Raw genomic sequence first — 14,199 nt, forward strand, 5'->3', positions numbered from 1 at the left:
TGGATCAAGCTTTGTTGGAAAAGGTCACTAAATCTGTTGTTCTGGGCGAATGCACAGCTTCGACTATTAGGCACGATGAAGCCATTATTAAATACAGAATGCCGCACATTTCGCATTGCAATATCTCCTTTCAGCGATTGCGAGACCGAGAGCGATATTTTGCTCCGGTTGGCAAAGCTTCAGAACACTCGCCAGAGCTAGGATATCCTCGCTTAAGCGGCAATCATCCCATACATTCATTGCACGTCAAAATTATAAATAGCCGAGCGTACCTTAATCGGATATCAGTGTTGATCATTCGTATATGCCCATTGAATGTACAGCTAGATGCACTGAGTATTTCAATTCCCTGGTGCTGATTGGTGCTTATGTCTCGACAGAAGAATGCCGAATACATAAAGTTCAACAATGTCCCATCGCTTGCGGGTGCCATTACATGCGCAGCGGGGTTCTATCTAGATAGACGTTCCCTCAACTGACCGACTTGTTGTTCTAGCGAATAGGGAATCTTGTAACTGAGCGAACTTGCGGAAATACGGAGCTATCCGCGGATCGCGCGTGGTGTAGTCCACCTGCAATCGATGAGGTGCAAGGACCGGTGATGGCGGTGAAGCACAAGGCATCACGGACCCCCACTTCGATCGATATGAGGAAAAGCCCTTGATGAACCGCAACTGTCACCTCTTGGTCAACAGTGACCGCATATCTGCTGCGAGCATCTCAGTGAATATAGCTACGTCACATAGGGGGGGACCTTCAGGCACCGTAGATTCGTAATTATTACCCTTGTTCCACACTTCGGGTACACCCGCTAGCACCTGAGCTACACGGGACTTGTTGGGATGTACATAGGCCGCTTATTGCTTGTTGCGGTGCCAAGTCTTAGGCTTGAGGCTTGCACGGTGATCCGCACCCATGCAGCATTCCAGACTACCGGCAGTCCTGAAGATGCTTCGATCCTATGCTATTGTGATCTAGAATAATCAAAACAGAACGTTGCTCGTTGCTCTGGGAATTCTTGCTCAAGTAAATGAGCATTACCATCGATGATGGCGCCAGATTGCGTGGCATGTTGTGGTCTGGGGACAATTGGCCTAAACAAAGCATACATGAGAGTCAAGTGTGGCTTAGCAGAGAATCATAGACTGGAAATTAATCAACCGGTAGGGAGCACACTGTGCTGTGTTGTGAGGCTCTGCCTCCTTTTGAAATTTAGCTTTTTTGCCATTAACGTTTTCGAGTCCGGATATCGGCGTTGGTTTAGGTTCAAGGACTGTGACCAGCCTAATTATTCTGTTGTTGACAACCCCTGCTTTAATTAAAGAGCCGTTGTATCATTTGAATGGCGTACACTTCAGGGGCTCGTGTTGATATATCATGTCTTGATTTGACAAAAGCTTGTACGCTCTGTAGAGACAAGCAGTCGCCGACTGAGATGAAGGACAGTCTTTCGCCAGAGTACTCCTTTTTTTACTGATGTTGCCTTGTAGTAGGCAAGTATATTTTCTGTGAGCTGCAACTTGCCCTTTCTCATCCCCACATTCTCTTGGCAGCCACCAACACACACTTGCTCTCCACTCGCACGAAGTGTTCAGTCCCCTTACACGAATCAGCAAGTCATCATTGTTATTTCTACTCTCTTTCGTTGCCTCATCTTGTCTCTTCTTTTCAAACTGAATTGCCTATCAGAACGAAAGCTCACAGAGTCACAGTGCATCCCCCAACCGCCATCATTCTCCTCGCTCTCGTCGGCCTCGGTCTGGCCGGCAACCCGCAGTACAAACTCAGCTGCGAGCCGGCAGTCCCAGCCGCGTACCAAGTAAGCTTCCAAGCCTACGCAAAGCGGAACTGCGGAACGGGCGAATACGGTGGAAAGCCAGGCACTTGGCATGACAACACGCAGACGTGCGAAGCCCCAACACCCCTCGAGGGCAACATCTCGGGGAGATATTACCACCCGATCTTCGCGAGCTCCTTGGGCGGCGCCAATATCAGCCCCCGCTGCAACTGGCTCTCCGCTTGAGGGGGAAATTAGGCTTAGATATGGCGAGATGTGCATTTGGAAGAGCCTCTGATTGACTAGATCAATGGGAGGCGTGAAAGCCCCATCTAAGAATTACAAAGATATCGAGTCACAGAGTATATCATCTACACAACGTTAGACCAACTCATTTCCATCCTACCCCAAGCCGCACTCTCACAACCAAGCGGACAGCCATACTTCAACCATAAAGTAAAACCAATGAATCTGAATTTCTTTCCTACTATTCTCACAAGTAATACAAACAAGCCCTTATACCTGAACCCCCTTAAACCAATGCCTGATGATGTACACTCGCAAGCCGTCCATCTCTACGAAAGCTCCTCGAGCTGCTTTACAATGCCTCTACACCCCCTCCAATCTGAAAAGCATCAACCAGCCTTGCCCTGATTTCTACGCGCAAAAGCTTTTGTTTAAAAAAAGTATCGGGTATCATAAAACGTTGTCGACGAAGTGAATATGAATCATTAAGTAGTGCGTGGGCGGATGCAAGTCTAAAAGGTCGCATGGGTGCGTGCAATCGCAGGGCTGTCATCCGCAACACCAGGCAAGAGAGGGTACCGAGATGTATCTGTCCCTTCTTCCCAGCTGCGCTGCGCCGGCCCCTGATAATGTCCGAGCGACGAGGACGATGTATGTGTATGATGTGTTTTGTAGGGTTTGACACGGAGTGGATTGTCTTTGTATCTGAACTTGGAACTTCGGCCATCCTTTTTGACCAGTCGTGCAAAACTCGCAAAGTAAAATAATAGTAGCAGTGTAATGAATGCTCGTCGCGGAATGTGTGTGGTCCTCTTTGCCCATTCTGTGCCGCATGTCGTCGTATCGACTCAAATAATCTTCTCTTTCCTCTTTCGCGAACATGGCCTTCTCTCTCTCTCCCTCTTGTCGATTATCATCAGAAACATCCCCCGCCATTGCTCCAAGGTCGAGATTTCTCCTAACGTCTCTGCCTCTTCTCGCGATCGTTCCCGAGACCGGTGGCGTCCTCGCTTCTCCTCTTGCGACCACGCTCCTCTCGCGGCTCACGTCGGTCATCGTTCTGCCTCGATCCGCCATCGCGTTGTCCTCCTCTAGGCGCACCTCGCGTGTTTCCACCCCATTCTTCATTACGTCCTCCCGAACCTGCTTCTCCTCGTGCTCCATCCGCACGCACGCCGTCGCCACGATCGCCACGGTGACGTGGCTCACGTCCACCTCCACCAATGTTCTCGCGGCTGTTGCCATGGGCGGCATTGGAGTGAGAGTCTCTGGTGCTACCGGAAGGATCCCGTCCTGACCGTCTCGGCTCGCGTTCCTCTCGGTTGCTCGAAGAATGGCCTTGGGCCCCTGACCTCCGGTCTCTGTACTCACGTGGCTCCTTGGGCTCCCTCTCGCGTTCTTGACTGCGCTGCTCTCGTTCCCGGCTGCTTCGTCTTGACTGTCGGCCGCGGTCCGAGCGGTGTTCTTTTCTGCTGCGATCGTGCTCGTTGCGTGAGTGATCCTCTCCATTAGCCTGGCCGCGATCTTGCCGGATTGGATCCGGACGTTCTTGAGTCGGAGTCGAGATGGGAGACGCGCCGGTCAACACTTGAGCGTCAGAACCAGCGATGCTACCGCGAGCTGCTCCACGTCCCCGGATGGTAGTGCCGCGGCTAGTGTCCGGCATGTTAGCTTGGGCTTGTTGCAAAGTATTGTTGATACCCGCAAGTTGCCTTCGACTGCCACCGCGACCTCTGTCAGTTGACGCCGGTCCAGAAGGTGCACCATCGGTCGGACCAGGGAAGTTGCCGGTGGGCGTCTGGACGTTCCTGTTGCCGCCTCCAGAAGGCCGGTCAGGGGTGTTGAGAGGAGGCAGCGACGGCCGGGAATGGCCATGGTTGGGCGGCTGTCCCGGAGGTGGCGGTGGCGGAGGCGGCGCAATCTGGGCCAGGCGATCAGGGTGAACTCCAGTGGCTGGGCCTCCGGCACCCGGAGTTGGTGGGACAGGCGGTCCAGAGCTAATGACACGAGCGCGGTCGGGGTGTGTGCTGGGAGTGGGCGTCGCTGTCGTAGGCGAGCTCACGGACTGATTCTGATTCGGGTCGTATTGATTCCTGCGCCCCCTACCCGAGGCCGGTCCGGTTGGTGGATGCCTCTCGTCAGGCGCCGCCGGGCTATCGGTGCCGGGAAAACGTCCATCGGATCTTGAATTGGGAGTGTTCATCGCACCGCCACCTCGAGCGGATGTTCGGCCACGACCACGAGGTCCGGAGGGCGGTTCGTTCGTAACGACAGACTGGATAGGATTCAAGCGACCATAGTTGTGGTCTTGGCGGGTGTGATCGGGATCAGAGCCTCGACTGGGGCCAAGGAATGCCTCCCTGCCCTTATCCTGTCCAGGCCGGCTACTGTCACGGTCGCCAGCTCGATCGGCTCGTGGATGCGTAGTTGGGGACTCATTGTGTGCATCCCGATTCGAAGACCGATGGTCTGAGTGATGAGAGCGACCATGTCTGTCATCTCTCCCGGCGTCAGGGGTATCTGGGTTGAAGCGTCCACTGCGTCTGGGAGAGTGGCCGCGAGGCGTGCCTCTTTCTCTGGGCTCATCCCGTGCTGGACGCGATGGCGGCTCCGGGCGAGTCTCTCCGATCAAGGCGGCACGTTCCGGGTTGATGATGTCAGAACGGTCCGAGTCGCCTCCTCGAGGTCCTCTGCCACTGCGACGATCGGGCTCGGATGACCGCGGTGGCCTTTCTGAACGGCTGGGCCTGTCTGGCTGGTCACCCTGGATCAGAGCAAGACGGGCAGAGTTGATGGGCGGCTCTTCAGGTGGCGGCTGTGCTGCTTGAGGGGGTGGCGTGGACATGACTGTGTCTCTCGAAAGTCGACCAGGCTCAGAAGCTCGGCCATTAGCCTGAGGCTGTCTGTCCCGTGACTGGCGGTTGTCACGATCATGAGTGCCGTGTTCGCGGCGCTGAGGTTCTTGTCTGCCGGGCCAGTCCTTCTCTGACAAGCGACCGACTTCTCTGGGGCCGTCCGGTCCACGGCGTTCCTGATTGGCGAATTCGCGGCTGCGGTCAGGGCGAGTGGGCTCAACAAACCGAGGGTCTCTAGATTCCCGTGATTCCCTATGATCCCTGGAGTCACGGGGTTCTCGAGAATCTCTGGGGCCACGTGGCTCGCGGCTGTCTCTCTGGTCGCGGCGTTCGGGCAGGCCTTCAGGAGGAAAGTGGTTGCGGTAGTGGCCTGGAATAGGCACGTCGGGCCTCTTAGGCAGGCCTGAAGGCGCGCTCGTAGGAATAGGTTTGGGGCCGTCCCTCTGGTGTGCGTTATTTGACGGGGTACCGACATGGGGCTTCGGCGTTGATGGTTTGCTCGAGGCGGCAGAGTTGGCTGAGGGGGTAGCACCGGGTTTTGCTGAGTCTCTCTGCGCACCAGAGGGCTTGGGAGGAAGATTGGCATCCTTCTGACCGATATTGGCGGGCGCCGACGGACCAGACGGTCGGTTTTCGGCATCCTTGCCGTCCTTGACTTCTCCATCCTCCTGCTCTGCTGCACTCTTGGCAGAGCCAGGCTTGAATTCGGCAGCGGTCGGGCGCAGACCTGCCGCATCGCCATCTTTCGTCTTTCCTTGGGCTTGTCCGTTCTGGGTGGTGGTCAGCATACTTGTTGTCTGGGTTGTGATTGATCGACCCACCATATTTGGGCGGAAGCCTGCTGGCAATACCCACTTCGCCTTCCTCCTCTGCAACTCGGACAATGCACCCTGAGCAGCAACTGAAAGATCAACGCGGTGTCCTTCCTCTCCGGCTGTCGCAGTCTTGGAGGCTGCCTCACGCTCGGTGATGGTTTTCAGCTGCTCAATGAACTGGTTGCCCATGAAGGTAACGGCTGGGAAGAATTCAAGAACAGCCTTGAGAACCGTCATGGCATTGCGAATGTGCATCCACTCCATGCCGCCGAGACAGGACTTCAAAGCCAGGTTGAGCTTGTTGTGCCAGCCGTACAGAATGTCTCGAAATTGCGCGTGGTCGTAGTACGCCGTTGGTTGTCCCTCGGCATCAAATTCCGATGCAAAGCCAAGCAGATTGCTACGCTTGCCGACAGCTTCCCTCTCAAAGACATTGGAGTCTCGGTGCCATTTGGCGAGGTCCTTCAAGATGCAGTTCAGGAACCTTCCGAAATGCTCGGCTTCACGAACGGTGCAAGTGAAGATCATGGACCGAAGTCGGTTGACATTGAAAATTCGGTCGTACAAAGCCTTCAAGCGGAAGTTGGGTGCACCGAAGCTGTGGATCTTTCTGATGAGGGCGTAGCAGTACTCGGCGTCGCTGGCGGAAAGCACAAGTCGGGGAAGCAAACATTGCTCCAGAATTGCGTCCGAAATACCGTTCAGCTTGGTAACCGAACCTGTGAACCATGTGGCCATACGGTCAGACATGTAGTCCCTGACGACGCGTGCCCTCTTCATCTGCAGATCAGCCTCCTTGGGAAGTTCGTTGCCAATCTTTTGAAGTTCGGCCTCTTTGGTCTTCTTCTTGTTGACGCCGCTGCGGCTCATGTCCGAACGGTCTCTGTTGAGATCTTTGGCCAAGTTGGCAATTCTCTTATGGGCACTGTTGTAGCTTGCGGCAGGTACTTCGATGTCGCCAAGTTGAAGTGCCCAAAAGAGAACGTAGAACTCAGAACTGAGCTTGCTCCAAGAAGCCTCGGGCGTAATGAACTGAATGGAGGCGATGAGGGGCTCAAGAGCTTCGTGAATCTGGCGCATGGCGTCCTTCTTCGCCTTCTCCCGGATTTCTTGTGGCGTGAGCGTCTTTTCTTCAGCCTCAGTCGTCTCTTCGCCAGTCGGCACCATAGACACATCTCCGTCGGTATCCGCGATAGCTGGAGCATCCGGCTTCTTCGCAAACATGGCGTGAGAGACGCCTTCTCTGCCGATGAGAAAAGCGAGACTGGCATCAAGACCAAAGTCATCCATCAAACACGCAATGGCAGGGACAAGGGCATCAAACTCCTGTGGTTCCAAGTTCGTTCGCAGGAGGTCGAGATACTGAACCAAGATCTGGTGGCTGTCGTCGATAACGGAACCGATGTACTTGATATGAGCCTCGTCATCAGGGAGCTTGAAGATGGCTGACTGGCGGTATTGAGCAATGTTGATGAGAATACGTCCAGCAAGCTTCGATTCGGTCAACGATTGCATGAGGCGCTTGGCACTGCGCCCCGACTCGAAACGTTTGTCCTGAAGACCAAGCAGGGTCTGTCGACGCAACACCTCACCTCCTGACATGGCCAGAATCTGTTCATCGGTAAAATCAAGGACTTGAACAACGCCTCCCATGGAGGCTACGAGCTCCTTGAGAATGATCAGATCCGTAGAGTTGCCTTTGAACAGCTGATCATCGACGTATCGAAGGATGGGGCTCGGGTCCAAAATCGAGTATCGCTTAAAAACTTTGCCGGCAAACTTGGACAAAGCTTGAAGCCATTTGCTGGTCAGAAGGATCGAAGATTCTTGGGTGCGGCTTCTTTGTTTGCCGCCGAGGGAGCTCATCAATGACCACACCAGGACGTCGTACGCCAAGTCAGTGAAGTACTTTGCGCACTCAACGAAAGCTTCGATAAGATTGGCGTAGGATTCGATCTGGCTCAAGGCTTCCTTGAAGACAATGCCTGGGGACGAGTAGCTGGTCTTTGCCAAAGACTTCGCCATCTCGCTAAGATTGGTCAACGAAATGCGCTTCATCACACCTCTGGTCTCGATGCGAGTGCGGGCAAAGGCTGCTTTCATGGCTGGAAGTCTGGATATTTGGCCCTCGAACCACTCTGCGTAGATTGAGTAGCGGGTGGTGACGGGGTAGAGCTTGAGAAGGTCCCAGACAGAGTTCACGACTGCCGCGTTGGCTGTAGTCATGCTGAGGGCGGGAACCAAAATGCGTCGGAGAAGTTCCTGCCAGCGGTCGAGGTTTTCCTGGGTCCGATCTTGTCCAAGACTCTTAGCTCCGATACTAACAAACTTTGCCAGTAGAGCAGGGTCTTTGCCGATGTTGACGCCGGAGATGTTCAAGAAGGTATCGCACAGAGTGAAGACATCCTCGACGGTCTGGCAAACAGGGACATTGTCGGCCCATTCGTCCCAGTAAAATCGGTAATGCTGGTCTCTTGGGTCGAAGCCGTCGGGGAAAGGCCACTTCATGGACTTCTTGGTCGGTGTAGTAGTGAGCTTAACAGTGCCCTTAGGAACGCCGCTCTGGTCAAGGTCGGCAATCGACTTGGCAGGACACTCAGCGGAGCAGATGGGTGTGGGTCGGCTTTCCTGATAGACCTTTTCAATGCTGTGGTTGAGGATGCGGTGTACGCGGTCAAGGATTTCAGGGAAAGCCTCGGGGAGCCAGGGGAACCGGCCAAGAATGAACAAAGACTCCGGAATGGCGCCAATCGTCAACAGACAGATGAGCAATGCCGCCTTCTGCTCCATAGGTTCCGGTAGCTTCTCCTTCTCATCCGCGCCGGCATCGGTCTTCGCGTCCGCATCGACCTTTCCGGAGGCATCCCGTATGCGAGTGGTCGGCACAGGTGCTGTGTCATCAGGAAGAGCACCCGCCATAAGGAGCGCATTCTGTGCGGCACCGGGTCGACTCTGTCTCTCCTTCTCCTCGAGTTCCTTCATGCGCTTCTCCCTCAAAGTCTCCATGTCGTCGTCCAGAGGCCAGAGATGAGGGTAAATGTCAGTGATTGACATAAATCCGACCTTGATGAGAAGCGCAACTAGGTAGAGAAGGTTGGCCGGCAGCACGTCGGCGGCATCTCGGGCGTCGGAAGAGTAGAATCGCAACTTGAAGCCTAGGAGCTGGGCAGCAGTGCGGTTGCCTTGAGGCGGGAGCGTCTTTGTTGCCTTCATCCACGCCGAGGCGGCGTTGACTTCGGCTTCGGATGTTGACTCGGATGCCTCCAACTGTTTGAGGTTCTCTTCCGTGACCTCCCTTCCCCCAAGCTGGAAGAAGGCGTCCAGATGAATTTCACGAGCCCTGTTCCAGAACTCGATATCACGCTGACGTCTCAACTCAACCGCCTCTGCTTCGGACTCATCACTTGACTGCCAGTGTGAGTTTTCAGGCAGAGCCCAGTTGGGTAGACCGCCCACGTAGATGGATGAGGGCGGGTTTTGGTTGCGAGGCCACCAAGAGCTGACGCGAAGCAGCTTGATGAAGAACCGGAACTGCTTGATAAGCACGGCGGCGAAAACATCAAGCGTAACGTCGAGAACACGCCCGACGTCAAGATCAAAAGTTCCGATAAGGCCTTTGAGACGCTCGAACGCTGCGTGGGCTGCCTCGGATGTGGGGGGTTCCGAGCTGCTGGTCGTGAAAAGCTCGGTCATCAGCTTGGAGTAACCCTCGGTCTCCTCGCGCAGCAGGTTGTAGTTGGCTTGTCGGTAAAGAAGGTTGGTGGCGTGGCGAATTCCGAGCTTCACGAAAGTGGTGCGGATGAGACCGAGATCCTGCAAAAGCTGGGCATCGAGGACCTGGCGGAGGAGGGCGGGGGAGATGCCGCTGCACTGGATAAAGTCGCGGAGCTGGGGCTTGAAGAGCCCGCGATCATTGTCGAAGATGATTGACAGCGTGTCGAGGAAGAGAGTGTGCGGCTCGAACGAAAATGACTCCTTAATCATTTCTTGCGATTCCGAACCGAGTATCTCTTTCATGCACGCGCCAGCGTCGGCGGGCGATAGGCGGCCCTCCAAGACAGCATGGATGAATTCTTGGTAGATGCTGGTCAGCTCTTCAATGTCAACATCAACCTTGGACTGCTTCGCATGCTCGATCAGCTCTTGTCGGCTCTTGGCCGTCCACGAAGCGATCGCATCGTCGGTGATATGTTCGTAGCAGTAATTTGTCGGCACCGGAGAGGGCGGGTGGGATATCGAGGCAGCGGCGGTAGCCGCCGCTTGGTCGGTTGTGACTGGTGCCGGCGCAGGCTGCTGCGACTGAGATGGTGCCGAGGGAGGTCTGGGGACAGTTGGGGACGTGACGCGGGAGGGGTTCGATGAGCTCGTCGCGGGCGGCTGTTGTGATTGCTGCTGTCCCTGTGCTGAGTCTCGGCGGTCGTTTCGTCTAGTGTTCCTACCACTGCGGCCGCCTCTTCCGCCTCCCTCGGAGAAGTCTCTGTCGCGCTGGCCCATGGTTGTGTCGCCGGGCCGATGAGGAGAGGGCCTGCTTCCCTCGTTGGCGAGGCCGCCGCGAGCCTTGCGCTTCGGAGGCATGTTGCTCTCGGATCGCGGTTTCGTTCAGGGTATCATTGGAGACGCGCGTCGATTCTGTATTTCTCTCCTGTCGGCATGTCTGGTCAGTTGTTTGTCGTTCGCTTGCGCGCGCGCAGCTGGTGGAAGGAGGAGGAGGTGAGGTACCAGGCGGAGGGAAGGAGCTCTCGTCGCGTGTCGATAGCTAGATCAAGGAATGACGTGCACAAAGGAAATAAAAGTAGGCGCAATCGTGTCTTGCCGAAGGAACGATTCGGAGACCCGAAACAAACGATGCAATGATTAGAGAAATGTCGTCGCCGTTTGGACTTGGGTGACTTTTCGGGTTTGGCGACGGGGATGGTGAGGATGGACGATTTCTCGCGTGAAGAGGCAGTTGCAGCAATGTGATCCACCAGAGACACAGAGCTTCAGATCCACTTGGCTCACTGCAAACGGGTGGTAGGTAGCAGCCTCACGAAAAGACAAGGCTGTCAGCGCAGGTAGCGTCCGTCGGCTCTGACCACGACTCCCGTCTGGGGCGGCTCTGCTGGAAGTGGGGCGGGCCAGACGCGAATTCTGTACCGGCTGGCGGCATGTATCGGTTACATGCAAATCTGCAGGGGTGCCCCTAAAATCCGCCGTTGCGAGGACTTGGAGCTGCTGGCTGAGTCATCGACCCCGCGGAGCCAATGAATCACAACGCAAAAAAAACTGTCGGGAGTACGTACCTGCCTACTTACCCAAGAACCCCCCCGGAGCGATTACGCCATTTTCGGGACTGGTCTCTGGCTTCTTCTCGCTGAACGCCGGCCAGTGAAGAGTCATTCTCAGCAAGTCCCAACCCCAGATTCTTCATATATCTCGCATATCTCGCCATCGCAAAGGACCCTCAAGTCCCCAGAAACCTTGCCCTTGTCCCATTTTGTTTACGACTCTTCGTTGCATCGCCAATTGAGAGCATTTTTACCTCATTCTGCCGGACTCGCGCTGCCCCTCGTTGGTTCCGAAGTCGGGATGACGGAACAAAATTTACAAAACGGCTCTCAGCCGAGATACGGTCAGTATAACCTCTGCCCCGGCGCGTTCAACGCGACCCCGTCTCAGTGTAATCCTTTAAGAATTATGAGTCAAGTGACTCGAAATGCTCTTCTACACCAACATGTCATTCAATGTCCTGAACAACCCTTCTGTCCCTCCCCACTATGAACACACATGCGCGCCCGAACATGAGATGAGAAGACCGGTGACTGAATACCTGTAAGAAAGAACCCAGACGCAGCCTGAGAACCCGTTTGCTACCCTGATTCCGGAGCAACAAATCGCCACTATCCCCTCCTTCACCCTCGAGTCGGGAGTCACTCTCCAGAATGTGCCCGTCGCCTACACCACGCGGGGCAAGCTCAACGCCAACGGCGACAATGCCATGGTCATCTGCCATGCCTTGACTGGCAGCGCAGACGTCAGCGACTGGTGGGGTCCCCTCCTCGGTGGACCCGGAAGAGCGTTCGACACTTCGAGATTCTTCATTGTGTGCATGAATGCTCTCGGAAGCCCTTACGGCACCGCAAGCCCAGTCACTGCCAAGGACGGCGATCCGTCCAAGGGGAGATACGGGCCCGAATTCCCTCTCACGACAATCCGTGATGATGTCAAGTGAGTGTGCTCGCCCCAGTGGGTACCTACATCAACTAACACGGAAATCAAGCCTGCACAAGCTGCTGTTGGATGAGCTCGGAGTAAAGCAAATCGCCGCAGTCATCGGTGGATCTCTCGGCGGCATGTTTGTGTTGGAGTGGGCGTACCTGGGCAAGGAGTACATCCGCTGCATTGTGCCTATTGCAACCTCGAGCAGACACAGCGCATGGGGTATCAGCTGGGGCGAGGCACAGAGACAGAGCATCTATGCCGACCCCAAGTACGACGACGGCTACTACCCATTCGACGACCCGCCGTCGACCGGTCTCGGCGCCGCTCGCATGTCCGCTCTCCTGACCTACCGCAGCCGAAACTCCTTCGAGTCCCGTTTCGGACGGAACATACCGGACCCCTCAAGGCGGCAGACTATCCGCGAGAAGCCCCGGCCCAGCACGCCGTCAGAGGCCCACTTCCACATTCACAACGACGGTCACAATGTCAAGCGGGCTACCATCTCGCGGCAGAACAGCCAGGGAGGCATCAGCGAGACGTCTGTTAACGGCGCGACTGCAGACGCAGTTGCCGACACTCCTGACCCCCAATTCCACGGTCCCCAGACCGACAGCCTTACGGGTGGCGACAAGCTCCCTACTTCGACATACTTCTCCGCGCAGTCGTACCTGCGCTACCAGGGACAGAAGTTTGTGAAGCGTTTCGACAGCAACTGCTACATTGCCATGACGAGGAAGCTCGATACTCACGATGTCTCCCGTGACCGCGCGCCGACGATTGCTGAGGCTTTGGCCCTTATCGAGCAACCCACATTGGTTCTCGGTATTGAGAGCGACGGCCTGTTTACCTTCGCTGAGCAGGAGGAGATCGCCGAGCACATCAAGAACGCCAGGCTCGAGCGTATTGATAGCCCTGAGGGCCACGACGCCTTCTTGCTGCAATTCGAGCAAGTCAACCACTATGTGTTGGGCTTCTTGAAAGAAACGTTGCCTGATATTATGAGCAAGCAGGGCGAGGAGGTCGAGGAAGTTGGTGTGGGTCAGCTGACCAAGAGTAGCACCTTTGGAGAGGCCGAGGTAGACGACATTACCGCCTGGTAGGAAAGATATGACGGTGGTGTCTGGTGGAGTTTTGTGTGTTTGTTTTGTTTCAACAGGCCTGGTTTCTTTCAACAAGTCAGCGATCATGGAAATAGACGGTGCAAAAAATGGAACTCTGCATGCTGCGTTAAGTTGGGATGTCTCTGCTCAAGCGGACGATTCGGACGTGACGTGTCAGTCCAGAACTTCAATGAAGCGGAACCAGTACCCGTACGCAATCTCCAGGCTTCAGTTCTTAGCATGCCATAGGCAGAGCCAGGCGCGAGAGTTTCCACTTGACGCCCGGAAATTCAGATCCCCGCCGGCCCATATTGTAGTGTGTAACATGGCACCGGACGTCAGATCTGGGTGCGGAGGTTATCTCAGCGCAGGGCAGAACGGAGGGGGGCACCGTATGGCCGACGTATCTGGCACCGTCCGTACGAGGGACGAACGATGCCGCAAACGTGTGTCAACTTCTAGCTGTCTCTTGCGTGAGACTCCAACTTTGTTTGGTCAACTTTGTTGTGTAAATGTGATAATTATGAACGCCGGCGGAATGGTCCGCCATCGTCGAGTCGAGCCCGTTGTTGAACGCCCGCAATTGTTGACATGAATAAGGATCCTGCGGCAGGTTGCCACGCGGAGTGAGATGGATTGGAGATGAAGAACCATTCGGAAATTCCTGAACTCATATCTGCTAGCCTCCGCCACAAAGACAGCGTGAGCAGCGCCAACGGAGGTTTTCCGCGGGTCAAGAAGCTAGAATGAGGTCAGAAGATGACTCGCCAATCATTCCACAGAGAAGTGAAACGAAAGTTGATCGCGAGCAAAGACCACGAGCTTGCTTCGTGGTTGGAGAGAAGAGCGGGAATACTATGGTAGGGCGCATTGAGACGTTTTACGTCAGCCGGCTATTGGCACGACTCGACAAATCATTTGCCTGCCACCAGCGTACTGCTTGAGCGGAAGCGAGTGCAGTCGTTTTTCCGCCTCTCTCAGCCAGGCAAAAAAAACCAGCAACAGCCCGGCCAAGCATCGACGATGGAAGTGTAGAAATGCGGACCCCCCTACCGCACATCGTCAGCAGCCGGAGAAGGCTCGGTCTCGAGGCCCACGAGGTCCACGTGTCAGAGGGTATCCTTGCCATTGGCTCGGGGAACCCTTGTCCGTCTCGGTGAAGAGGCAGGCGAGTGCATTGGCAGATCTGGAGACTGTGGGGGGTT

At 55.4% G+C, this 14,199-nt stretch overlaps 2 protein-coding genes across 2 annotated transcripts; one reads left to right on the forward strand and one right to left on the reverse strand.

Annotated features, from left to right (window-relative positions):
- Positions 1 to 2,981: 2,981 nt before the first annotated feature.
- Positions 2,982 to 10,268, reverse strand: tho2 (THO complex subunit 2; the record flags this gene model as incomplete). The annotated part of the gene is made up of 2 exons (XM_036640258.1): positions 2,982 to 5,648; positions 5,700 to 10,268. The coding sequence occupies 2 exons, from the start codon at positions 10,266 to 10,268 to the stop codon at positions 2,982 to 2,984; spliced, it is 7,236 nt and encodes a 2,411-aa protein (XP_036494064.1).
- A 993-nt stretch (positions 10,269 to 11,261) lies between these two features.
- metE-1 (Homoserine O-acetyltransferase) lies at positions 11,262 to 12,994 on the forward strand (the record flags this gene model as incomplete). Its single annotated transcript, XM_036640259.1, has 3 exons — positions 11,262 to 11,304; positions 11,510 to 11,900; positions 11,953 to 12,994. The coding sequence occupies 3 exons, from the start codon at positions 11,262 to 11,264 to the stop codon at positions 12,992 to 12,994; spliced, it is 1,476 nt and encodes a 491-aa protein (XP_036495061.1).
- Positions 12,995 to 14,199: the final 1,205 nt, after the last annotated feature.

Source organism: Colletotrichum siamense, assembly GCF_013390195.1.
Source record: "Colletotrichum siamense strain Cg363 chromosome Unknown KSG_Cg363_contig05, whole genome shotgun sequence".
NCBI classification, from domain to species: domain Eukaryota; kingdom Fungi; phylum Ascomycota; class Sordariomycetes; order Glomerellales; family Glomerellaceae; genus Colletotrichum; species Colletotrichum siamense.